This window comes from Streptopelia decaocto (assembly GCF_964273445.1).
Source record: "Streptopelia decaocto genome assembly, chromosome: 14".
Lineage (NCBI taxonomy): Eukaryota > Metazoa > Chordata > Aves > Columbiformes > Columbidae > Streptopelia > Streptopelia decaocto.
Genome location: NC_138669.1, coordinates 1,116,818 through 1,141,831, shown reverse-complemented (window position 1 = coordinate 1,141,831; position 25,014 = coordinate 1,116,818). Strand labels below are relative to the sequence as shown.

General features: G+C 51.4%; 2 protein-coding genes across 6 annotated transcripts in view; both read left to right on the top strand.

The window, feature by feature from the left end:
* RALY (RALY heterogeneous nuclear ribonucleoprotein) overlaps nt 1–8,120 on the top strand; it is an 81,317-nt gene extending 73,197 nt beyond the window's left edge. For 4 of the 5 annotated variants that reach the window (XM_082065145.1, XM_082065147.1, XM_082065146.1 and 1 more), the window contains 7 exons: nt 4,756–4,828; nt 5,192–5,239; nt 5,436–5,596; nt 6,323–6,436; nt 6,878–7,023; nt 7,462–7,510; nt 7,746–8,120. In XM_082065145.1, the coding sequence (XP_081921271.1) occupies nt 4,756–4,828; nt 5,192–5,239; nt 5,436–5,596; nt 6,323–6,436; nt 6,878–7,023; nt 7,462–7,506 (587 nt within the window). In that variant the 3' untranslated portion in view covers nt 7,507–7,510; nt 7,746–8,120. The remainder of the gene's footprint in view (nt 1–4,755; nt 4,829–5,191; nt 5,240–5,435; nt 5,597–6,322; nt 6,437–6,877; nt 7,024–7,461; nt 7,511–7,745) is intronic. The other variant, XM_082065148.1, reaches the window with a different exon arrangement.
* Nucleotides 8,121–10,120: 2,000 nt separating this feature from the next.
* On the top strand, nt 10,121–23,232 carry LOC309445928 (plasmanylethanolamine desaturase 1-like). Its single transcript, XM_082065218.1, has 6 exons — nt 10,121–10,382; nt 13,907–14,026; nt 18,819–18,910; nt 20,388–20,532; nt 21,047–21,259; nt 22,082–23,232. Exons 1-6 carry the CDS (start codon nt 10,139–10,141, stop codon nt 22,201–22,203), a joined length of 936 nt encoding a protein of 311 aa, XP_081921344.1. The 5' UTR covers nt 10,121–10,138; the 3' UTR covers nt 22,204–23,232.
* The last annotated feature ends 1,782 nt before the right edge of the window (nt 23,233–25,014 follow it).

The window sequence follows — 25,014 nt, the reverse complement described above, 5'->3', positions numbered from 1 at the left end:
GGCACATAGTGACAAGGTGGATCTGGGGCCAGGCTGGGAGGTCGGGATCAGCAGGGTCCGTGGCCAGGAACAGCGGTGACGGCGCTGGAGACCAGCGCTCCTACCACAGTGCTCAGGCAGGGCTGGAGGTGCCCAGGTCCCCTGTGTGTGGGCGTCAGAAGCGAGGCTGGTCTTGGCCATTCTTAGTACCCTCAGGGCTATGGCGTTGTGGCCCAAAAGCTCATGTTATGGGCTGTGAGTGCAGAAGCTAAAACACAGTTCTGAATTGTGTCCTTGTCCTTGGTCTGGTGGGGAAGAACAAGGGTGGGAAAAGACATTGTCTGGTTCTCTTTCTGGACCAGGCCTGTCAAGAGAGGTGATAGTCTAACTCAGACTAGCTCAGACTAACTTTAGCCAGGTGATGTTAGACAAGATCACTCCCCCCGGACACATGGAAGTGTCTCATCTGCACTGCTGTGAGATAAGAAATAACAAACACAACCACCCCAGCTGCTCCCAGCTGCATCCTTATTCTGCAGATTGCTCTGGAGTGTCACATGCTGAGCAGCTCTTGCCACCAGCTCTAAGCCGAGAATTGGAACTGGAGACAGTATTTTTAATGAAAAATTGTTATTTCCAAGCCTGCTGCAGGCGGTGGTCATTGGGCACCCAGGAAAGCGATTTGCAGCCCATTCCCACCTGCCTCTGGCACAGCGGTCTGAAATGAAAAGTTGTGTGCTAGATCTGCTGTTAAGACAGTGTGCTGTTTCTGTCTGTGGTTTGTTCAGATACCAGCAACCTCTTTCCGCTTCTCGTACGGTGCAGAGCGTGGAGCTGCAGAGCGGGGCGGGCGCAGCGTGCGGGGACGCTCCCAGCCCTGCTGTGCGGAGCCCGGAGATGCGATGGAAAGGGCCTTGGGGAGCACAGGAGCTCGTTGTGGTGCTCCAGACAGATACAGCAGATGCAGCCAAGAGATGGGCAACACTTGTTTACGCAGCTGGAGAAAGATGAAAGGTTTAGCATGATAGGAACCTCTTACTCTCCTCTCAGTGCTGGTGCAGAGCTCTGCCATGCCAACAAGGCAGAGGACTGTATTATAGCGGGGAGTCCTACACGTGTACTGGACAAGGTGCAAACTCAGCTCGCTTTCATGTGCCTTCCCTTCATGTCCCACAGAAGAGCTCAGCAGGCTTTCCTTTGCTGGGCACGGACCTGGAAAACCACGGGGACGCTCCCCTTGGAGGAGAAACCAGCAGAGAAGAGCTGACAATGTCGTTAGAAAATGTCTTTGCACAAAACAAGCTAGAAAGTCTCCCTCCCGTGCTAAAAAAGGCGATAGCCACATAGACATGTGGAGAGGAGGGCCAGGGTGGGATTGACATGGACGTGGCTGAACAGACTGTCCCTGCTTCTGTTCATGGCCCGGTTTGGGGGTCCTTTGAGGTGGTGACAAAACTCGCCTCCCCAGGTGGGCAGCGGGAAGGTTTCTGCGTTCTGCCCCCGCAGCTCCAGCCAGTAACTCCACAGGTGCCACCACACGATCCTGTGCAAGAGCCACCAACTGTGGCTGCGTTTGGTGTGACAGGAGCTCCTGGGACCCGCCGCCCCGCGGTGGGACAGCACGGCTCGGGCAGAGGGGACCAGAGGAAACGGCCTCAAGTTGCGCCAGGGGAGGTTGAGGTTGGATTTAGGAACAATTTCTTCCCCAAAGGGCTGTGGGGCATTGGAACAGGCTGCCCAGGGCAGTGCTGGAGTCACCAGCCCTGGAGGGCTGGACAGACGGACATGAGGTTCTCAGGACACGGGGCAGGGACAGGGTTGAATTAATGGTTGGACTCGATGATCTTGAGGGTCTTTTCCAACCAAAACAATTCTCTGATTCTGTGTGCAGATGGGAAAGAGACTTTGCACCTTCATTTAAGAAACAGGAAGGCATCATAGTTTTGCGTGTGACAGGAGTGCTGTGCCTGCCTCTTGTCGGAGTGGGCATGGAGTTTCGGGATCTCACAGCTCCCCCAGCTGTTGCAAGTCTTTCCAATCATAGAAAAGCTGTTCCTTGCAGAAACCCTGCGGTGCAGGAGCCCAGCTCTCGCTGGCACTGTCCCCGCTGGGGGCACGGCTGCCTGGCTGCCCCGGCACAGCCGCCCATGCTGCTCCATCTGCTCCCAAGCGCCACTGATGGTCTGCAGGTGACTTTTTCCAGTACGTACCAGAAGGAATGAGCAAAGCAAGCAGCATCTTTCTAGCTCACAGCTCTCAGCTCAGGTCAGCTCTCAAGCTAAGCGGCCTAATAGCATTTCTTCCATTTTTTTCTTTTTTTTCCTTCCTTTTTTACCAGATGCACAAACAAACTTGCATTTTAAATGATCGGCAAGATACTGAATGCATCACAAACGGAGGTGTTTGAAGGCACAGCTGCAGCCCATCCTGCGCTGGGACAGGGGCTGCTCTGCCGGGCGGGTCCTGGCAGCCTCGGCGCTCCCTCCAGAGGCTCCCGGTCAGCCCGGCCATTGCGGGGGACAGTGGCCAGTACAGCGCGGGAGCTCCGCACTGAGAGCTGGGTCCGCACCACGGCCTGACCCTGGCATGTTGGCTAGACAAGGCACAACCTCCCCATTTAGTGTGGGCAAAGGTGCCTGGATATGAGCAGGAGGGACAGACGCTGCTTTGGGGTGAGCAGATGGGTTCAGTGATGGAGAGAAGGGAGCCAGAATGGGAATGAGATACAACATCTGTCCAGGTTGTGCATGCTGAGCTCTTGTCTCTCCTCGTTCACTGTCAAGGGAATCCTGAGGGATCTGACTGCCCATCACCACTTGAGGTTGAAAGGATAAACTTCCTGTTCTGTCTGCGTGTGCTGCTGAAGGCTCCGCAGTGCTATTTCTAGCAGCGCGTACCAGCAGATTGAGCTAATTGTTGTCATTATCCACCATTGGGCTTTCATTGCATCGCCCTTGAAAGGTGTTAATCAACGTGGTGCTGTCATTAGCTCTCCGCTTTGCAAGAGAAGTGACTGGCAGCTGGCAGGATGCACCCTGACAGCAAAAAGGGTGCACGACAAGGGAACTGGAGCTGAGCAGGGATGTGGTCTGGGATGCGCCAAGGAGGAGTTTACTCCTCTCTCCCCGTACAGCAAACAGCATTGCCAGAAGCATTGCGCTGCTCAGCAGCCTCAGAAAGACAACCACACGCATGATGTTCACGCTGGCAGCATTGCCCGCAGACCTGTCCTGTGGCCACGCGTGTCCTTGCCAGCGCCGGGCTGGACGCGCTTCTGCATCGCCCGTAGCCGCTGAGTGCGAAAGGCGGCAAAGCAGACACGCTCTGGTCCGCACGTGCCTGCAGAGGGACACTCGGTGTCACCGGGCAACTCCCTCCTTATGGCGATTTGTAAACAGGCTGAGCTGCAGCTTCAGTGGGAATGAGGTCTCTTGCTAGACCCCAGAAAACAGGCTGGGGAATTACACATCCAGGCATCTGAGCAGTGGGACCGTGTCCGTGCCCCTGCAAAGCCGTGTCCCGGCGTGTCCCAGCCTGTGCTCCCGCGCACGTTGTCTCAGCAGCTTGTTGCGCTCCTGTAGGTAATTTTCTTGGTTAATGTTGAAGTCAGCAGACTGTTCACTTTGGATCACTTTGCAAGCTCTTGATGTTGAGGGTGAGCAGACCAGCCTGTCCACATTTCTCCATAAAGTCCCTTCATGCAGCATGAAAAAAACAACAATTAATAAGCTTAAAGCCGCTGAGTTTCATGGCATATCCTGCAAGTCTGGAAGAGCTGAGATCTTCAGTACCTGTGTTTGCAGTCACAGGTCCACGAAGCCCGAGCCCCAGATGGAGACCTTCAAATCCACCTGCCCCTCAGCTGTAACTTGTGCCACTGGCTTGTCCCAAAGACCAGCCCTGCCCAGCCCCGCGGAGACGCTGCTTTCGGTCTGTGTGAGGAAATGCTGTCTTGCTTGGCTCAGATCTGGCATGCCCAGAGGTCTGACGCCTATTTAGACAGAAAGGACTTGAAGAACGAGAGTATTTAGGGCTGTTTGGAGAAACCAGCAGGGATTTGCTCACTTCCGAGCCAGGAATCAAGAGGAGGTGAAGCCTCGTGCTCCTGTGGCTCCTCTCTCTGCGGTTCTGGGGCCACAATCGGTGTTAGATCACCAGGCTCCCAGCAGCCTCTGCGAAATTGGCTCTATCACTTTATTCGCACGTCTAAGGCACGTTTGGCACTGAGGCCAAGCAGAGGAGTTTCCTTGGCGGATTAGCAGGGCTCATTCTCACCTCCCCTGGTAGAAGATGCTCCTCGGAGACCAGCCGGGCCGTGTGCCGGCACTCGCAGCGCGGCCGCAGCCGCAGCCGCAGCCGCAGCCGCAGCGCCGCCGGGCTGGCCCGTGCTCAGCACTCGTGTTTATTCCAGAAGGAGCAAGGGAGAAAGTGTTAGCAGTTAGCAGGGTGCAGCGGTTTTATATGTTGTCCGTGCCTTATCATAAAAGCACAGAGTTCTCCTGAGAAGCCTGTCCTGAATTTGTGAGGGGAGGTTAGACCATGTGCAAGGCCTTGACGTCAAAAAATCAATGGTTAGTAGCTTTGTAAAGGGAAAGGAGGAGGCTTGCCAAGTGCAGGAATATGTTTGTCTTCGTGTGGAGGTCCAGCCAGGCCCCAGACGTGCTAAGAGCGGGTGGGAACGCGGTGGGAGGTGTGGAGGAGCTCGTTTTGCCGTGCGGGTGCAGCTGCGAGTGCGCAGGACATGCCGGGTCACAGCTGCCTGTCCCCTCATTGCAGATATCAACATGGCCGGGGAGCCCAAGCCCAACAGACCTAAAGGGCTGAAGAGAGCAGCCTCCGCCTTGTACAGGTCGGTCTCCTCCGCGCAGTCCCCGGGCTGGTATTTGCCTTCTGCCTGGGGTGGCGCGGGCAGTGCCCTCCTGACGCCGTCCCGCTGGACAAAAGGCAGCTCGGAGGGGTGTTGGCAATGCTGGGAGAGCAGCTCAGCCCACGGTTTACAGCCGCAGCCCGTCAGCTGCACTTTGAGCTTCCCCGGGCAGCGCGGGGGGGCTGGTCCCTGCGCCCCAGACCCGGCCGTCACCTCACATGTAGACATTCCCATGGGGTGTCGGTGGACACTTGTCCCCAGTCCCAACTTGCAGGTGGTGAGGGAGTAATAACAACAAATTGCCAGCACTAATTAACCCATGTCATCCCGCCTCTGTCTCTGCAGCGGCTACGACTTCGACTATGACTATTACAGGGACGACTTCTATGACAGGTGAGCAGGGGAGGCATCAGCCAAAGGGGTTTGTTGTGGGGCGAGATCTGTGCTGCAGCACGGCTCCTGCCATGGGGGCAGCGGGTCCGGTGGCCGGGCTGGCCCTGCTCTCCACCAGCTGCTCGGCTCCGGTCGTGGCACTGATGGCTGGGGGTGCCGCGGGGCTGCTTCACCCCCGTCCTTCCCCCCTCTCCAGGCTCTTCGAGTACCGGGGCCGGGTCTCTCCGGTACCCAGGGTGGTCCCTGTGAAGCGGCCGCGGGTCACCATCCCCCTCGTCCGGCGCGTGAAGGCGACGCTCCCCGTCAAGCTCTTCGCCAGATCAGCCGCCATCGCCAACAGCTCGGCCAAGCTGAAGCGTGAGTCTGTGCGTGGGTGTGCGGGACGGCGTGGGGACGACGGTGCATGTGGACATCCATCCCAGCCAGTCACCCACAGGGCCGGGCGCTCCCAGGGAAAACCTTCAAAAAGAAAAAAAAACAGGGAATCGTAGAATCGTTTCGGTTGGAAGAGACCCTCAAGATGATCAAGTGCAACCATAACCCAACCTGTGTCCCTGAGAACCTCATCTCTGTGTCAGTTCAACCCCTCCAGGGCTGGTGACTCCAGCACTGCCCTGGGCAGCCTGTCCAATGCCCCACAGCCCTTTGGGGAAGAAATTGTTCCTAAATCCAACCTCAACCTCCCCTGGCGCAACTTGAGGCCGTTTCCTCTGCTCCTGGCGCTTGTTCCTGGGGAGCAGAGCCCGACCCCCCCGGCTCCAAGCTCCTTTCAGGCAGTTCAGAGATCAGAAGGTCTCCCCTCAGCTCTGTTCTCCAGCTGAACCCCCATGTCCCTCAGCCGCTCCCCATCTGACAACAGCAGCCCAGGCCGGGGCTGTTCAGAATCCCGCAGCTGCAGGTGCGGCAGGGGAAGGTACAAGTACAACCTGAGTGTGCCAGAGCCCAGTGTCAGCCTCCACAATATGCCTGGACAATGGACACACAGGCTTTTTTGGGTGCCTATGGACCACCCACAGCCCCCTCAGCCTTCTGTGCTCTGCAGGACACTGAATGCCTTTTTTTCCTTCTTTCTTTCCTCCCAAGTGAAGTGCAGCGAGCTGCAAACAATCAAAACGGAGCTGACACAAATCAAATCCAACATCGATGCTCTCCTGGGCCGGCTGGAGCAGATCGCTGAAGAGCAGAAGTTGTCCACAGGTCAGTTGGATGCTCACCGATGCCTGGGAATGGGCAATGAGCACAGGGATGTGCCCTGCAGAGCTGGCCAGGAAGCCACCGCGGCTTAGAGCATCCTCCAGGCTCCGGTAGGGAAGTGTCAACCCCCAGCTCCCACGGTGGAATCACAGGCCAGAATTACATGCCAAAATTCCCTAGATTATAATGAGATTTTGTTTTCCTTTTGTCATATAGTTTGGGGTTTTTTTAGTTTGCTTTTTTGTTCTATTATTCTGTTATATCTTCCTCCCACGCTCTGCCCTCTCTGGGGCTGCCTTGTCAAAGTCAGCAAAACTTCCCATTGCAGAGGAAGAACTTAGATCCATTCTTTACCTGCTAACTGAATTTGGGGGCCCGCTGCGTTAGTGTCACCGGGCTGCAGACATTGTCCCCCAGCCCTGAGCCTCGGCTCTTCTCTCTCAGAGGTCCGGAAGAAGGCGGAGGGCAGCAAAAGCGAAATCTCGCAGGAAGACACAGCGTCAGAGGCCGAGGTCACCACGGAGGAGCCGCTGAATGGGGACGAGGGGGAGGAGGAGGGTCTCGCGCGGGATGAGTGTGAAGATGAACTGGTAAGAGTTTGGGTAACGCATCCCTCCAGCGGAGGGAGTTCAGTAATGGACCACTGGAACTTATTAAATCCCCAGAAAAATAGATTTGCCTTCCTCAATAGAAATTGTTGTACTTAAATCCCATGATTGTTCACAGCTTGTTCTTTCTAAGTGTTCTGCTGCCCGCAAAAACGCTCCTGGGTCTGTTGGGCAGAACCTTTCCAGAGTAAGGAGCCAGAGGAGATATTTGGGTTTGCCTGGGATGGTGTCTGCTGGAAGACACATCTGGTGTCCCCGTGAGCTGTGGTTCGTAGCTCGGCCACCGCACTGAGCAATGTGACCCTGTGAGCTGTCCCACGGCGGTGACAGCTGCTCACCACGTGCCGGTGCCACAGTGTCCCAGGCAGGGCAGGGGGGACACGTGGTGATTAACTATTGCTGGTTCCCTTTTCCGTCCAGGAGAACAGCCATTACACAGACGTGGAGGATGCCAGGCTACAGTAACCAGGTACAGCTCACACGCTGCTGTTTGGGGGCTGATGCTGAGCAAAAGCTGCCGTTCCGTGCACGTTGGGGTCGGGGATGCTGCTTCGGGAGATGCTGTTTTCCATTGATCCTCTGTGTTTTCCTGGCACCGAGCGTGGCCACTGATCAGCCCCTCCGTCCCTTTCCTAAATCACAAATCTTTGAAGTTCGAGGAAAATTCTGTACCTTTTTTCCCACCTTCTCCGTCTCCCCTCCAGAGCAGCAGCGAGCAACCGCGTGAGGAAAGCACGAGGATAAACCCTGTCCTGGCACGGTGAGCAAGGCAAGCTGAATCAAAGCGCTGCTGTCATCTCTGCCTGGCATTCAAAAGGAGAAACCCGGCCCGACATCTTCCACCCATCTGTAAAGCAAAGACAAAAGTCATCATCCCAGTGAATCCCCACTACCCCGTGCGATGGATTTGGAGCTCTGCAGCCGCGGAGGCAGGAACCGAACCCTGCACAACCCATAACCACCACCGACTGGACAACAGGAGAGTGGTTGTGTCACCAAATGAGTCAGACATGTTACAGAGCTTTTTGTAGGAGAGGAGGGAGAAAAAAGCCTGACCTAATAAAGACGTTCTTTCCTGTGCGAGGTGAGAGCCAGAGCATTTGCTGACTGGAGGAAAAGTACTGTCTCAGTTTGGACAACGTGTGTTCTCACGCTAAAGGTCGTGCTGAGGCTGTGGGGTGAGCTCTCCTCGCAGAACAGTCGCCTCCTGTCGTGTCTCGTTTGCCCCGTGAGCTGCCACAGGTACAGGCGGCATCCAGGCGGGAAGGAGTCGGTGCTGGTGCGTGTGCTGTGCTCTTTGCAGCTGCTGGGAGAGAGGGAAGGGGACGGGAGGCAAGCAAGTGATCCCGAGCAGGAGGAGCAAAGCATACGTCATCTTCATTGGTTTGGGCTCCTTGTTCTCCGTCGGGAAACAACTATGTAAAGGCTGAGCAAGTCTCTGCAGAGTGAGGGGGTGCAAGCACGTGTGGATTAGACCCTTTTCTTGGCCCAGCTGCTCTGTGGAAGGGATGTGATCCACTCGCTTCTCCAGCCCAGTGCCAGAGACGTCAGCCCCTTCCCCAGGGCGCCAGCATCTCCTTGTGCTGCAGCCTCGCTGGGTCCTCACACCGACCTGGCCCCCCGGAGAGCGGCACGACAGCTCCTGCACCCCAGCCTGACGGGTAACGGTGAACACCCTGAGCACGATGCATGCGGGCGTGCGAGCGCCTCCCCTTCCTGCCCAAACCCCGGCTGCGTTTGCCCCGTGCACGTCCTGCGAGCAGAGGGCGGCAGCCAGCATGCCACTGGCGTGGGAACCCCCTTACACCACAACACCCACGGAGGCTCTTGGCCTTTTCTCTTCTTGTTCCTTCCTCCTTCATGGGTTTATGCGTTTTTTCGGAGTTCAGGGGTGGGTGGGACTGAGACTCACGTAGCACTTTATTCAGATCAGGTGTGTCCGGCCCATCTCCTCTCTTCCCCTCCAAAACACACACATCAGTGCTTTGAATCCGCAACAGTGTCCACACCTCCTCGGTCAAACTCTCCCACAAACCGTGTGCCCCCCCAGCTCTGTAGGGTGCTCCGAAAGGGGTTCCTGCTTTCTGCTCCAGCACTCAGAGCCGGACCCTGTCCACGGCATCGCCCTTTGAGGGGTGGAGGGGAAAACAGGTCCCAGGGGGGCCCCGAGGGCCGTCCCGGAGCAAGCATGGCTCTTGAAGCACAAGGTTTTATTTGCATTTCTTAGTTTCAAATAATTCACGAGGGATTAAAGGGATAACCGTGCTTTCCCCTCCCTTTTTCCGGTTCCTGTACAATGGATCCGTTGTGTTGTACTGAGCCGCTGTAGAGCTGTTTTCTAGGCTTTGAGAGATGAGCTGCAGTTTTTGCTATGAACTGACTGTGATGCTGATGTTTGGGAGAAAGGTGACCTTGTACATACAATCCTGTATAATAAAAGAAAGAAATCTAATTTGCTTGCACTCTCCTTTCTCTCTGTTATGCATCCATATAACACACTTTTTTGCTCTATTTCAGACAAGTAATTCTTTCCCTTCCTAAGCTTCATCTCCGCCCACAGGATTTGATTTCTCATACACAATGTATCCACGACACAAAGCTCTGTCACATCTCAGTAGCTCTTGAATGACTGCAAAGGCCCCCGCTTTGTATTCACCCACATGCATCGTCTCACCCCATATGCACCGACTTCCTTTTCCAGGATCCGGTGTCCCCATAGAGCTGCGCCAGGGGGCGCGCGAGGCACCGGCCGGCGGTGCCGGCCCGGGAGGGGCCTGCGGGGAGCGCCCCGCCCAGCGCCCGCGGCCCCGCCCCTCCCGGCCCCGCCCCTCCCTGCCCCGGCCCCGCCCCGGCCCGGCCCCTCCCTGGCACCGCCCCGGCACCTCCGGGCCCGCCGCCAGCTGCGGCCCGCGGGGCGGGGCGCCTGCAGATGCGCCGCCGACCCTGCCTCCGCGCCATTGGCTCCGCCGCGCCGGGTGGCGCTGCCCATTGGCCCGGCGGCAGCACGGCGGCGCCGGCGATTGGCGGGAGGCGGCGCAGGGGCGTGGCCAGCCGCGCCCGCCCGCCCCTTACCGCAGCGGCGCGGCCCCATTTCGCGATGCTGCCCCGGGCCGCAGCCGCCTCGGCGGGGCCTGGGCGCCGCCCGCCGCCGCTCGCCGGCCTCGAGCAGGAGGAGTCGCCGCCGGGCCGGGCGATGGCGAGCGGCGCCGCCGAGGGCGTCCCGCCGCGCGCCGAGGCGGCGGGGCCGCAGGCGGAGGCCGCGGAAGAGCCCGAGGGCGGCAGCCGGCGCTGGGGCGCGCAGCACGCCGGGGCCCGCGAGCTGGCCGAGCTCTACTCCCCAGGTGAGAGCGGCGGGGGCTCCCTCGGGAGCTGCGCCCGCTGCCCGGCCCGGCTCCCCTTTCCCTGCAGCGGCCGCGGCCCGGGGAGCGGGGGCCCGTGCCGGGGGTACCGCTCGCTGGCGGCCCCGGGTCCGTCCCGGCCTGGGCAGCGCCGGGGAGCGGGCGGCTCGGGGCGGCGCGGGGAGCGGGCGGGGAGCGGGCGGCTCGGGGGGGAGCGGGCGGCTCGGGGCGGCGCGGGGAGCGGGCGGGGAGCGGGCGGCTCGGGGCGGCGCGGGGAGCGGGCGGGGAGCGGGCGGCTCGGGGGGGAGCGGGGAGCGGGCGGCTCGGGGGGGAGCGGGGAGCGGGCGGCTCGGGGGGGAGCGGGGAGCGGGCTGTGCGTTGGGCCCCTCGCTGCGTTTCCGGTGCCACGGAGGGCCCGCTCGTTGGCTCCCGGTGCCTCGGGGATGTTTTATCGAACCACTGGCTTCTCCTCGCGGTTTCGCTGCGGGAGGCGCTTTCCTGTGCGTCCGTCGCTGGTTCCTGTGCCCTTGGGGTTTGACAAGTCTCAGCTATAAACCCGGGCTTTATGGCAGTACTTAACGCAGCACTTTGAAAGCCAACTTTGGAGGGGTTAAGCAGGCTCTGTCCTGGAGGGGTTGGCTGGTCAGCTTGTGAAAAAGTGCCGGGAAGAGGCTGGAGTTGGTGTCTGGTTGCTGGGGTGGAGGTTATTGCAGCACAACCTGCCCAGAGCTCTCTTCCCTTTAAAAAGGAACAAAGTTAACCTTTCCATACAAAAGCAGATATACAGACTTGGTTGCCAAGCAAAATAACATCATAAGCTTTTACTTCAGAATATTTATTCAGTGAACTACTTTGAGATACCCAGTATTGGCATCTCAAGAAGAGGCAAAGGAGCGTTTGAATTTTTGTTTCGGCCTTGTGTTCCTGAAGTTATTATTTGTTAGAGCTCAATAAAGTGGCTGCAGCTATTCAATTATTCTGTGGGAGTAAAGGTGAACTACTTATAATAAAAGATTTAATCTGTTTCTAGCTCAAAGTGTCAGCAATTTTAGGTATTCTTGCCATTCCCTGTGAAGTCATTTGCAGGTGAAGGGTTAGGAGAGGGAAGATGCTTTCAGCATCTTGCGGTTCCCAGCAGGATCAGCTTAACTTGCATATTCAAGGCAATTACTGGAAGGGCAGGTGTTTTTACTGCACAGAGCCAAATAATGTTAAGAAAACAAATGTGCTCATGACTTTGTCAGTTTTCTAGACTGTTCAGGGCAAGTCTGCCCCTTCCAGCTTGTACTGGTCATCTCTTCCTTGCCTCGAGAGAAGATGGTGTGTGGCGCTGGTCTAGATGTGCAGTTCTGATCCGGACAGTGACCGATTCCTCTGCTTTACAGCGATCACTGACTTTACCTGCACACTGTGATCACAAGGAAAAGGTTTTCTTTCCCAAACAACTTGCTACCCTTACCTTTAGCTGTAGATGAAGGTCCTGGCAAGTCTGAAGTACTGTATGTGTAGTGGTATCTACCACCAGTGAGCTGTGCTAATATATTAGATGTGCATTTTTTTTTTCTGGTGTTACATAAATAATGTCAGAGATGTGTTATGGTGGAAGCACATGATGCTGAGCTACTGTTAAGAATGCGGATTACATATAGTTGTGCAGAGTGAATATGGCTCTGGAGTATTTCCATGGCTGCTTTAAGTGTGTATTTTGTGTCTTTGGCAACATATTCCTTCATGTGGCACATACGTTTAAATTGGAGTGCTCTTTAAAGACAAGTTATTGGTGTTGAGTCTCCCCTTGGGCCGATGCTCTTCCCGTCTGTCCCGCTCTGGGGCTGTTTCTGGACTCGGTGCCTGCAGACAGTCGTGGCGGGATCCCCGTGTTCGGAGATCAGCGGTGTTTGCGCAAACGGAGCTCGTGGGACTTGCCAGCCGGGAGCCAGCTAATTGTTCCGTGAGGATCTACCCACTCAGCTCCTCTAATCAGGGTGTGGTTTTCTCGTGTAGGAAGTGAGTGTTAATTAACTCTTACTTTCATTACTCTGGGGATCTCTTTATAGAATCTCCCACATTGTGACCTGATGCTGTTTTGAAATATGCTTGTTCTTGTGTCTTAATTTAATTTTAAGATTCTCTTCTCTGCTACTGCAGAGAATGTTAGTTTATGTGCTCGTGGCCTTTCTAGAACAGAACTCTGAACTGTAGAAGACTTTGTTCACACCTCTTTAAAGTATTGCATTGTAGGCGCATTGAAGATAATACTGATACTACTTTGTTCCTAGTTTCCTTCCCGTTACATGGTATAGCTGAGAAGAAGGACTTGATTTAGCGTTTAGGAAGAGCAGTTTGACCAGGCAGCGGGTCAGCAGGGAGGAGCAGTAGGAGAGAAGCTCATTGCTCAGCGCAGGCCAGACGTGTGGCTGTGCCGGTGCTCCCGTGCAGCTCGTGTGTGCTCGGTCCTGGTTGTGCCCCACGCGATGCTTTGCCCCAGACCTGACTGGTGGGGCGCACATGGGGCGGTGGGAGGGAGTGGGAGCGGGCTGTGGGTGACCTGCCCTGGGAAGCCCCTGGAGGCGCTGGACCCGGTTTCAGCTCCTGAGCACGAGGAGCTGCCCGGAGCCGGGTCCTCCTGGGCCACGGCGGCAGGTCAGGTCTCCTGCTGGGATTTACGCATTAAAGGTCTGTTTCTGATGCCTTAATCCATACGGGTCCTGCTCTCTGTGTTCCCTTGCTCTCAACACCAGCGCCTGGTGAGGATCCGGCAGTGATTAGCAGCAGAAAGCTTATGACGGTCAATCTGAACGTTCAAAGTGTTAACGTACTCTCACGTGTCTGGTGGTTTGGGTTTTGTTTTTTCAATAGTCAATAAATGAGATTTTTTGTAGAGCTGTGAAGTAGTACAGCAAGGTCCGAGACAGAATTTGTGCCAGTCCTTTCTCTTTCCTTATTCTGTCTCTCGTCATCTCCGAATGACTGACAGGTCGTGGTATCCGACAAGTACACTTGCAGTGTTAGGAAAGCAATTCTAGAACCACCAAAATACAGAATGATGCTTTTTCCTGTTAGTACAACAGCTTTATTTACACGCTCTGAGATTTAAAATATTACAGATCATAAGGTGATTTAACTACAGGGCATCTGAGGCCAGGAATTTGGTCCCAGATTCAGCCGTACCAGCAACACCGAATACTGAACGAAATGCAAATTTGAAAAAAGATGTGATGTGAAGAACATGATGTCAGCAACCGCAGGGAAAAGGAAAGTAGGACAATGTGAGATGATGTCTGATTTGTCCCTGTTATTTGGGCAAGGGCAGAGGTACGGGGTTGGTGGTGGCTCGGGGAAGAGCAATGTAATTTAGCAGAATATGCACATGTCCCATGGATAAATAAGTTTCTGTTTCAGTTCCCTGTCAGACAAATGCAGCGAGTCATCCAGGCAGTAGAATAGTCTGTCTGTATTATTTCAGACTTCGAAATGTCCTCTCAGATTAAAAGTAAAACATGCTTTTTTCCTTTTTTTCCCACCAGGAAAGAGACTACAAGAATGGATCTCTGTCATCTTATGCTTCTCTCTGATCTGTTTCAATTTTTACAATCTTCTCTTCTACTTGCGACTGGAACACACACCCTCTGTTATTGTTGGGATATGTAAGTAGGAACTGTTCACTGCCGTGAACAAGGCAAGACTGTCTGTTGTAATGCTGGAAACAAATGTGCGATCTTTTAGGCTTGGCTTAGCGTTAGAAAGGGAGAGGGGTGTGAGGTCAGTTGTGCCTCCAGAACTGAGACCATCTCAGAAATTGTTACTGCTCTCTGTCTTTCAGTGGCTTCTCGGTATCTCAGAGGTGAGGTTCTTAACGTAGCTGTTTAAGTTTGGTGTTCTTACGTGGGCATTGCAAGAGTGAGGATTATTGAGAGGGAAAACAGCTGGCCAGGCGGTCAGAGATGGGAACAGAACACATCGATCCACAAAAATATTTACAAGAACTTTTCAGAAAGCAAAAGCCCCCCCGAAATCTTATAAAAAGTGTTCCAGACATCAGACTCAGGACTGATAACTAAAACGGAGTATTTTAGAGTATTATGTTTTCAGGTCAGGATGTGGAGTTTGGCCTTTATCCTGAGTGATGACATTTCTCCAGCAGTGTAAGAAAAGTTGCTGCTTTCTCGTGGTTACGAGTGTAACTCCTGGTCTCTTAGGTTTGTGTTTCATTGGCAGCACAAGCTGGGTCTCGGTTCTTCGCCTCAGCTGTGGGGGGTGTCCGTGCTGCTGCATCTTGGCAGCCCCGTTGGCTGGTTGGGTGCAGCGGGACTTGGGGATTTCACCTTTCCAGTGAAGGAGGGAAGAACTGGGAGAGAATTCCAGTTTGGTGCTGTACGGCTTTACTGATGGAATTGGAGATGGCTTGGAATTAGCCAAAGGGAAAACTCTCTCAGAATAAGCCGGGTGTGAAAAGGGTTTGCACCTCTGCGATCCATGCCTGTCAGCATTTTCTGGTAAACTTCTCCTATGGGACGAGGGAGGGAAGGCAATAGGAACTAAGGATTTCACCCGTGATCACTGGTGATCTGCTTGCGATGTGTATTGAATGCAGTATTAACTGCCTGTGTTGGGTGTGTATGAATGTTGACATCTTTTCATATGAATTGCCTTGTTAGCTGGAAGAACACGTGGTGTCATTCATTAGGACACCATACAAGCTCGCTACAGGTCTTTGGCTTCTGTGCTTCCTAATAAAAATTGTCTATAAATTGTGAGAGGTGGTGTATGTTTTAGGAGACAAGGATACTTGTTTGTGATCACCGTTGCATATCGCTGATGGTTTTTAAACAAACCAACAAAACCCCACAAAACCAACCAAACAAAAAATAGGTGATTATATGGTAGGTGCTATGAATTTCAGTCCGAGCTGGAAATGGTCACCTCTGGTGTCTGTGTAAAGGTCATTGGCTTCACGCTGGGGCTCAGGGGGAGCTGTGTCCTCCCATTGTTGATCACACCAGCTTGCCTGGCCCAATTTAATCCTGCTCTCAGCTGTGAGCTGGAGGTGTTGGGAGGAGTGGAGAAGCACTGGCATGAGAACTGCTCCGTACTGATAAGGACAGGTGTAGACAAGAGAATCAGGAATGATGGTTAACCTGTGCTGCAATCTGTTTGCAACTGGCTTTCATCTCAATGTTAATATTGATAAAAGGTCGAGTTTTCCAATATCCTGGTTACCAGTTTAGCTGATAAAGCAGCCAATTCACTGATAATATTATTTAAGCAGTAGTGAATGATTAAAGTAGCAGAATCTAGATTCTGTGTAAATAAAGCAGTGTGGAAATAACTGATAATGTGTACAAAGATGAGTGCAATAAAATAATAAGTGCTGCACGCTATCTTGTTGGTCTTCTTCAATACGTTGTTTCTCCAGGTGAAGTGTGAGTGATGTCTATAGTTCCCAGTGATTAGGTTTTATTAAGTTTTGTGAAGCTAATCTCCGTAAACGTCCCGCTCCGTACGTACCACGCGCGGCACCGTGGGCGCGATAGGCAGCGCTGAGTCAGACGCGTGCCCGTTCCCAGCGCTCCCGGAGCCGAGATTAGAATATTGACCTTTGGGCTGAGATCACAAAGAGAGCGTTCTGCTAATACAGATACAGCTCTAGATCAAGTTGACGTCGGGTCTGTGGAAATCTGAACGTGATCAGTGATCCAGTGGGCTGGATCTGCTCTGCTGCACCGGCCTGTTCATTGAGGTGCGTTGCTGGGACCCTCAGTGTACTTTTATGTAAATATGGATTTGCTTTTAAGAATAGGGAGTAGTGAAATGATGCAGGAGATCCAAACCTCACCTAAACCCTCTCTCTATAATTAAAGGCTGTGTTATATCTTATTTTTTCATGCCTTTAGAGGCAGACATAATTGTAACATGGGTTATACTGTGAATATCTTAACCTAGAAATTCTTGGGACAAGGAGGAGCCGGTGCTCCCGCGTCCGGCGCTGGGAAAGCTCCGCTCCCCGTGCGGCGCGAGCCCCTCGGGCGGGCGCCGTGCGATGGCCCCGCCGGGCTGAGCCCTTATGGCGCTGGTTTAGAACGGTTCCAGCTGGGCTGCTTCTGCGGCCGAAAGCTCTCGCGGGGCAGGAAGAGGAGCCCGTCTGCGTCTCCTGCCTTCCAGGCTGGTTTAGAGGAGCCATGAGGCGCTTCCCTTCCCCTTCTCGCTCTCAATTTAAAAAAATAGAAGTAGGCAGGGGGTGGATTTTTTTGTGTTAAGTCCAGGCATGCCCTGTGCTGAATGTCCAGCTGCTGGGGAGCTATGAACATTTTCCCTTCCATGCAAACTGACAATGGGATTATTTCCGTAGTCTCATAACTCGCCATAGCATCAACCCCCGCCTTCTCTGTGAAATGAGCGGCTCTGTGCTGAGAGCCACTAAATGTGGAATGCAGGTGACTGAGGCGTTTTACTGGTGTAAGCGTATAAGTTACAAACAACTGTTACTTCTTAGCATGTTGATTTTTAGAAAACAAAGCAGCTCTCTGTTGTGAGAACACTCCCCCAGCTCCTTAGTGTTGTGACATTCAATTAGTTTGCACAGTCCCTGATTAAAATGACTGCACTTCTCCATGATGTTACACAATAGCATCGAGTTATTTAATAACATGCTGGATTTTCCTCTTCAGAGACTCTAACTGAATTTTTGCATTTAATATATGAAACTTTGTATGCTCTGCTCTGAGGCCTCCGGGTTACAATTTGAGAATTGTATCTATGCAAAGCCAGGCTTACACGTAGCTCTGTACAATTTTGAAGTACAACTTGTCCTGTGTTCACTTACTTTGAAACACACCTGCTCCTGGTTGGAGTTCGTTTGCACACCTTTGGTGCCCCGTATGCTGCGCCTTGGTCTTGTCTCCCCATTCAGCACTCTGCTTCCAAGACAAGGAAATCCTGGTGATTTGAGCGAGTTCTGCAGCTCATGTGTGAAGCGCAGGCTCTTCCCCCGCTGCCGTGTGCTCTGGGTGCTCAGACACCGGCCGCAGGTGCGCTGAGCCCCGTCCCGCTGCTCTGCAGCCTGGAGTGAAACTGATGTGTGCGGAGCAGTATTTTGCTCATGCTTTACTGATTGCTGCTTATGAGCGTGCGAATCCACCGTTTGCAGTTCATATATATATCTATACCGTGGGTATCCTGCTCTTTTTGACTTTAACTCTTAGTTCATGTCCAGGGCTGTCAGTCTTATCTGGCCCTCCGAGTCTAGATGGCAGAGCATCATTGTCCCACCTTGGACAGGCAGCTGAACACCACGCCTTCGTTTTCCCCTTTTAACTAAAGACAACACTATGTGTATGGGAATATTGAGTTAAATTTCTTGCTGTCTGATGTGCCTTCTGAGGCTGGAGATGGGATGCAAACAAGTTGCGCTGCTAGTCATGCAGTTCTGGTACAGTTCTTGCTCTTTTATTACATCTCGTCATACGCAGCTGCTGAGGAGTGAGCAAGCCCTTCCGCAATACAGCCCAGACATGATTGCTACTAGTTAGGCTTTTTCAGATTGCCTTAGTATAATGCACTGCTTCGGGCACCTTGCGTTCTTTCCTCTTAGCTTTCTACCAGCTGACAGCAAAGGAACATGCAAAATATCTATTGAACTCTCGGTGTCTTGCCTCTGTTTTCACTGTTCTTGCTCTGGTAGTGCGGCGTGCCGGAGGCGCCGCGCGTTACCGGGGTGATGAGCTCGGCCAGAACGGCACTTTAGTGGCTGCAGAGGAAATGCTGTTTGGATGGATATCTCCCCCTGAGTCCGGGCTGCTTGCTCTTTCGGCTGCGAGATGCAGATCTAAAAGCTGTTGTGCTGCGCGGCGGATTGCATGTGTGGTCTGAAGCAAAACCAAGTGTATGGAATTTATTGCTTGTAAAAAATAAGCTGTCTTCAGTACAATAGCTAATACATAAACCATGAAGTGTTTCCTGCTGTATTTAAGAGTTTGGCCCGACTAGATAATAGATTCAGCAGTGGGGACTGATTTGTAACATGAAAAGAAAGCATTTTGGGGTAGGAGGTGCCACGCTGATCCTGGTGTTTTTCTCCCTTTTTGAAAACGAAAGGCACTGTCGGTAACTGCTGTGCCCTGAAAATAAAGAGCACTTGGTCGGTAGTTATAGAACAGCCTCGTCCTCTGTCATGTTCTAAACATTACATGATGTTTAGCAGTCCTGCTGATGTTATGAGGACTTAATTAAACTGGACTCTCAAGGCAGCTGACTTGAGCATCCTAACTGGAGTGGGAAAATCAGGCAAAGTGCAGATTGCAACCAGGGTAAATAAAAGTCGCGTGACTTATGGGGAAAGATGCACATTTGTTAAACAAGTAAATTCGTAAAACAAGTATGAAATGTGAACGCGTCAGTAGAAGTGGTTGTGTCTATCTAACCGTCTCTCTCCTCATTCAGTTGCAGGAGTCATTACGGCCGACTTTCTATCAGGATTATTCCACTGGGGAGCGGACACCTGGGGGTCTGTGGAGCTACCCATAGTTGGAAAGGTTTGAGATTCTTATCCTTGAGCATGAAAAGTTACAAAATACTCTTGTGAAACACTTGCAGTACTCCCAGGCGTGTCAGACGGTGTATATGAGCTGCATCTTGCAGTCTTGCCAATGTAAGCAGCTCCCCACCTCCAGAGCCCTTCACTAAACAGTACAGTGTGGTGTTGGTCAAGCGCCATGTTTGCGCTGTGCCTGGGTGACATGGGCACAGTGACACCGTTCCGTTTTATCATGTTATTGAAGTCTTGCACACAGTTTTGCAATACTGGTGCTCACAGACCTTCCCGAGCAGCTGTGGGACTGACCCGTGACAGCACAGGCGCAGAAACGGGGCTGGACTCGTGTAGATCTTCCAAAAGGCCAATAAACGCAGACATGGAGAGCTGTTCCTGCAGCTGGACTCCAAAAGCTGCTTTGTAAACCACAAGACACTCCAGTAAGGAATCTTTCCAGTTCTCTGTGCCTACTGGCCGCTGTTGTAAATGTAGTGTGAGAATGGTCATGAGCAAAGATGTAGGTTTGAGATGCGTTATACATCTGCAGCTATAAGTGCCAGATAAACTTATTTATAGCTACCATTAATTATTCCTCATAGTGCAACATTAGAAGGATCTCCATTAAAAAAAAATCTATATGGGATATTACTTGTAATCATCCAGAAATACATGGACAAGCACAGCAGAATTAAGACTGGTAGTTTTAGGCTTATTTTGGTTCACCTTCAATGGACTTAGGAGCCCTTGAATCCTGTAGTTGGGGACCGTAATTCAAAGGAGAAATAAAAGCGCACGGCAGGAGACCATGTACTCAAAGAACAGAGCTCAGGCTGCTCAGGACAGCTTTGCGCAGGCTGTCCGTGACGTGTATGTTGTGTATGTTGAAGGCAGGTAAGTGTGCTTGTTTTACTGTCCCAGTCCTGCGTGCCACATTCGCTCTGTCTCCTGGAATTATGTGTTCAAATGCGATTTCTTCTTCTAGAGGAGACTTTTGTATGGTCTGTTTGACTTGCATTGGTTTGTCTATGTAATTCAGCTTGCATTTAGTCTGTTAATGCTGTCATCTATAGCCCATACCAAACGTTAGGCTGAATTTCCATTTTTTAGTGTTTTCTTGTGTTCTGCTGCTTAGAAAGTGACTCATTTGCTTGTGAATTTCAGAGTTGTTTTGGCCATGAAATGAGGTGCTTTGGTTCTGAGATCTGGAGTCTGGAGGTCCTAAGTGAAAATTAAAAAGCATAAAACTAAAAAGCAATCAAAAACTGGACTTGAGTCTGGGAACCGAAACGTTCTGCAAATACATCAAATGATCTGAACTGTCCTCACAAGAGTTTGGACCTGCTTCCATGCTTGTGCTGTGGAAGTCTCTTAAACTCAGTCATCAGATTTGAATGCGCGTGGGTTTTGGGGGGTGTATTATTGATCATTATTGATCATTACCAAGCCATGGTGTCATGCTTAGGAATTTGTTTTTTCAGGCTTTCATCAGACCCTTTAGAGAACATCACATTGACCCCACAGCAATTACCAGACACGATTTTATAGAGACCAATGGAGACAACTGCTTTATGACACTCGTCCCGTTGGCAAACATGGCATACAAATTCATTTCTTTTTCCCCAGGTAAGTTGTTATTTCTGACTTTGGTGGATTTAACGTTTTTGTTGATACTGAAATGAACACTTTTGTGTGTGAGGAGAAATCGGTGACTATGGGGTGAGGGATCTGAGCTGTTGGCAGCGTGATGCTCCCGGGAGGATAAATATTATTCTTGTCCGAGGGAACACGCTGTGCGCACATAGGGAAGTTCATTGTTCTAAACTACATAAAAATGCTTCGTCTGTTTGTCGAAGTACTTTATTTGCAAACTAGAAGTGCAGGAATTAAAGGATTAGTTTTATGGATGGTAAACTCTGAGTTTAACTTCCTGTTTGTGGCGAGTTGCCAGGCGTTGGCACTTAGGCTGGGATTTGTTGTGTCTCGCCGGCTCTTGTGCCACTCCTGCCACAGCAGCTTCACCGCGGCCTTTGGTAGTTCCTGCAGCACCAGGCGGATCTGTCAGGGGCAAGACCACCTTTTCCTAGTGAAATTTACCTTTTCATAAATGGTATTTAAGGACACCAATCTTGTTTTACAGAAGCGTTATGCGAATCATGTCCTTGGGAGTGTTACGTCTTTGCCCTCATCATCTTCATAACCATGACGAACCAAATTCACAAGTGGTCTCACACGTACTTCGGCCTTCCCCGCTGGGTCGTGTTTCTGCAGGACTGGCACATCATCCTGCCGCGGAAGCACCACAGGATCCACCACGTGTCCCCGCACGAGACCTATTTCTGCATTACAACCGGTACTGCCGCCCGGCACGATGTAGTTTAGTGACGGCCTGTGAAATGCCTACAAAACGACATGATGAAGTTAACCGTGCTCTTAGCTGCACGAGCTCTTGGCAAAGCTATGGTTGGGTTTGTTGCTTAAGAAAATGGGGACAGGGAAGATTCAATGATTAGCTAAATGAGTGCAGTGTGGTGTTGCAACAAGTTTTTCCTGTCACAAGCTTCATTAGCAATCAGTTGTGCAAGTTTAATTGAGTACCTTAAACATGAGTACCTTAAAAATGAGAATTGATGTTGGAGCTACCTGAGCTTGAAGCTTTATTCAAGAAAAAACTTGGTTTAGTTTGCTGAGCCTTAGTTAGCGATGTTTAGGTCCCAAACAGAAGTCTCTGTCTTTCCTTCAGTGATTTCTTTTCTTTTCTAGAAGCCGTGGCATTGATGTTGTATTTGAGATGTCAGACCCCTGTTCTGTGCATTTACTTTCTTGCTGTACCGTTTAGCGAGAAACGCCAGAAAAAGCCGAGCTGGCTTTGAGGGGGGGAACTAACCAGGGAAAAATAGCTGAAACTGTTGGGTTGGGGTTTCATTTAGTTGCTTATATTCCAATACTACACCTGGGGTGCTACCAATGTACGTGTCTTCTAAACTACAGTGTACGTGACTTGTAACATAACTTGTTTGACTTGACGGTCCCTTTTCTGCTGGCTCTGCAGCGGCCATAGAGCAGGCCGCCATTTCCTTTGTGTTTAGTTTAAAGAATGTTAAATAAACACTGCAGGACATTGAACTTTGGATGCTGTGACAAACTAATCCTTGTTTTCTTTGCAATCACTTAGGTTGGCTGAACTATCCGTTAGAGAAGATAAGATTCTGGAGGTGTTTGGAGAACATTATTCAAGGAGTTACTGGGGAGAAGCCCAGAGCGGATGACATGAAATGGGCTCAGAAAGTCAAATAACTGTTGCCAGCCTTCTGCAATCCTTCAATTGTTGCCAATGTTGTTTTTTTTTAAAAAAAAAAAAAAAAAAATCAAGCCATCAGCCAAATTCAAGACCTGCAAAGAAATAACAGACTCTAAAGCACAACTAAGAAGTGCTAACACAGACTGTAATGAAAGAACTAATTCTTTAAACAATACTTGAAATGAAGATGATTACTCTTACTGAGCACCTTTTCATTTAGCCATGTCTGCTTACATCGTAGGAAATTCTTCATCACTGTATCTCGTCAGGCACCTGGCAGGACAGTCACTCCAGTGGTATGTGGTGGCGTGGTAAACATGTGTTGTATCAACATTATCTAACACTTCAAAAAGAGCTTGTTGCCTAAACCCATAGGGGAATGGTGACAGCAGTTGGTCACTTCATGTTTGAGTCCAAATACACCGCATGAAAACAGTGTCAGAGTAATGGAAGCCTATGGAATCATCACTGTTCAATGCACTTAGTGACTGATAAACTTGCAATTTCATCTTCACTATCATGTTAAATCAAATTGATGTCATGTGGAACAGACCTCGAGAATCCCGCTCCACCAGGGGGCCATGAATCCTCAAGTGTCTTCAGTTTCCCTTAAAATAAAGCCGTTCTGCTCTCTCCGTGGAATTGAGCAAAGCGTTTCTGCATAAGCCTTCAACCTGACGAGCCTCTGAGGAGACGGCACCCAACACAACACACGCTCGCGTTTGTCACGTGGAGAGCTCACTGAGTCTTCTATTGAGTGTTCTGTACCCTGACGATAATGTTTAAAATAGCTGTAGCATTGGGCACATTGCAAATAGCTGTATTCAAGAGCTCAAGGTATCAAACTTGTCATATTAGAAGGGAAAGGTCAATGACTGGTGTTTTGTTCTTTTTTTGTTTTTTAAGGTGCTTGCTTGTTTCTGTAAATAATATAAAGCCTTAATCTCTTCTGGTGTAATGGAATAATATTTTAATGTGATGTTTGAATGTATATAATATATTTATAACAAAGCAGTTGGATACTACTAGTCGTGTTTGTTCAGTCTCGTTGCTGTTCTTCATTCACACGCTGTCAGCACTTAGTCCAAGAACCCAGATCCCTCGCTGCAAAGTGCTTGGTGCTGTTCCCGCCACCCGAAGCATCCGCAGCCTGTTTAGTCTTGTTTAGATTGAAGCAATCAGTTGTATTTCAGCTTTGCAGGAGCTTGGCTGTGTTATACCAGACTCACACACCTTTCAAGAAGAGCAACCCATTCTGCTTTGGAGGCTAAGGAGTAATTCTGCTGGGCTGCCAGGGCACGTTCCCCAAGATCATCCCTAAGAACATCCAAAAGGCACTTGGTTTAATTATCTCCTAAATGAAATCTTACTGGGGGTCAGGTTTAAGACTGCTCTCCCTTCCCGAGGTGTAAATTGTATTGAATTCAAACTGTCTTTTCCTGAAGTGTATGGAAAGGGGGGGTTTGAATCATAGGTTTAGACTGACCTTGGTCTCAGCTTCTTCAGAACGATGGACCACAGCTTCTTCAAGAGTTGGGCTTTCTCCTGTGGAAATGGCTGAATGCAGACCTGTCCGAGCTGGGTTCTGCAGATCAAAATTGCAGTGGGTACCTTGGTTACAAAATATTTTATATGTTTAAATGATTCAGACCCTTGGAGAACTTTATACCATCACACGAAACTCTTGTCTGCTCCCGTTGCCATAGTCAGCGTTGGGTCTCCGCGTACCTTTGACAGTAAAGAATGCTTCTGTAGGAGTTTCAAGATGCTTTTGGTTGGAGGGGAGGAATATTCCTCCAGTGCTGTTATTGTGGGAGACAGGTGTGTGATTTCACACTATCTTTGGTGAAAAAAGACAGGTTTTCCCCTCTTTCTCCCACCCATGCCATCAAATGTTACTCTGAATCAGTGAAGTTAGATCCACTAATATTTGCTGTTTGTGGCTGAAACTTATTTTCAATTTCTTTGGTATAACAGGTGTTGAACTGAATACGTGCTGGATGCTGGTGTGGTGGGGATGCAAACCCTGTGTGTCCAGAGCAAAGGATGCGTCTCCTCGCGTTTCCCCGTCGTGCGGTGTCCTGCGCTGCGGGACGTGCGGGAGAGCCTGGGGAACAACGCTGTCGCTGTGAGTACAGAGCGCTGCAGCAGTTGTTGCTGCCAGCTTGACTAAAGTTTAAATTCACACTTGTTTCTACCTTGAGACTGCAATAATCCATATTCTAACCGATCTGTAGTCCTTGGTTGTCCGTCCCTCCTCCCCTCATCCCTTTCTTCCCCATTCGCTCACCTGCGACCCCAGTTTGAGTCAAGTGAACCGGTGTAGAAGCCCAGTACCAAACTGGGCTCAGGGCTCCTGTAGAACAGCCTGAAGCGCTGACTCCCGAGAGCTCATCTCTTCCTGCAGTTGTAAATGCCAAGTGAACAGCAGCAGCGCAGTGTACGCAGCAAATGGATGTGAAGCACAGAAGGTATTAGAATTTGAACTGGAAGAGTGCCGCTAAAGGCAATTGCTGGTGCCCAGACCTCTCTCAGCCACTTGATCTATAGTCTTACTGGAAACAAATCTGAGCTGCTCATACTGGTGGCCCCTGGGGCTATTTATCTGTTAATCTTGCTTAATTATGGGAAACTGGGCCAGCAGTTGGTGGCTGGATGCTGTTTGCCATGATGCTGTGCGGGGCTCAGAACGACCCGAGGTGCTTGACGGGGCTGGCGCTGCCCCGGGTTCCTGTCACAGCCCATGAGCAGGTTCTGGTTTGTAATCCTGGGTCTTTCCCCCTCTGCTGAGAGTCGAGGTGTATGGT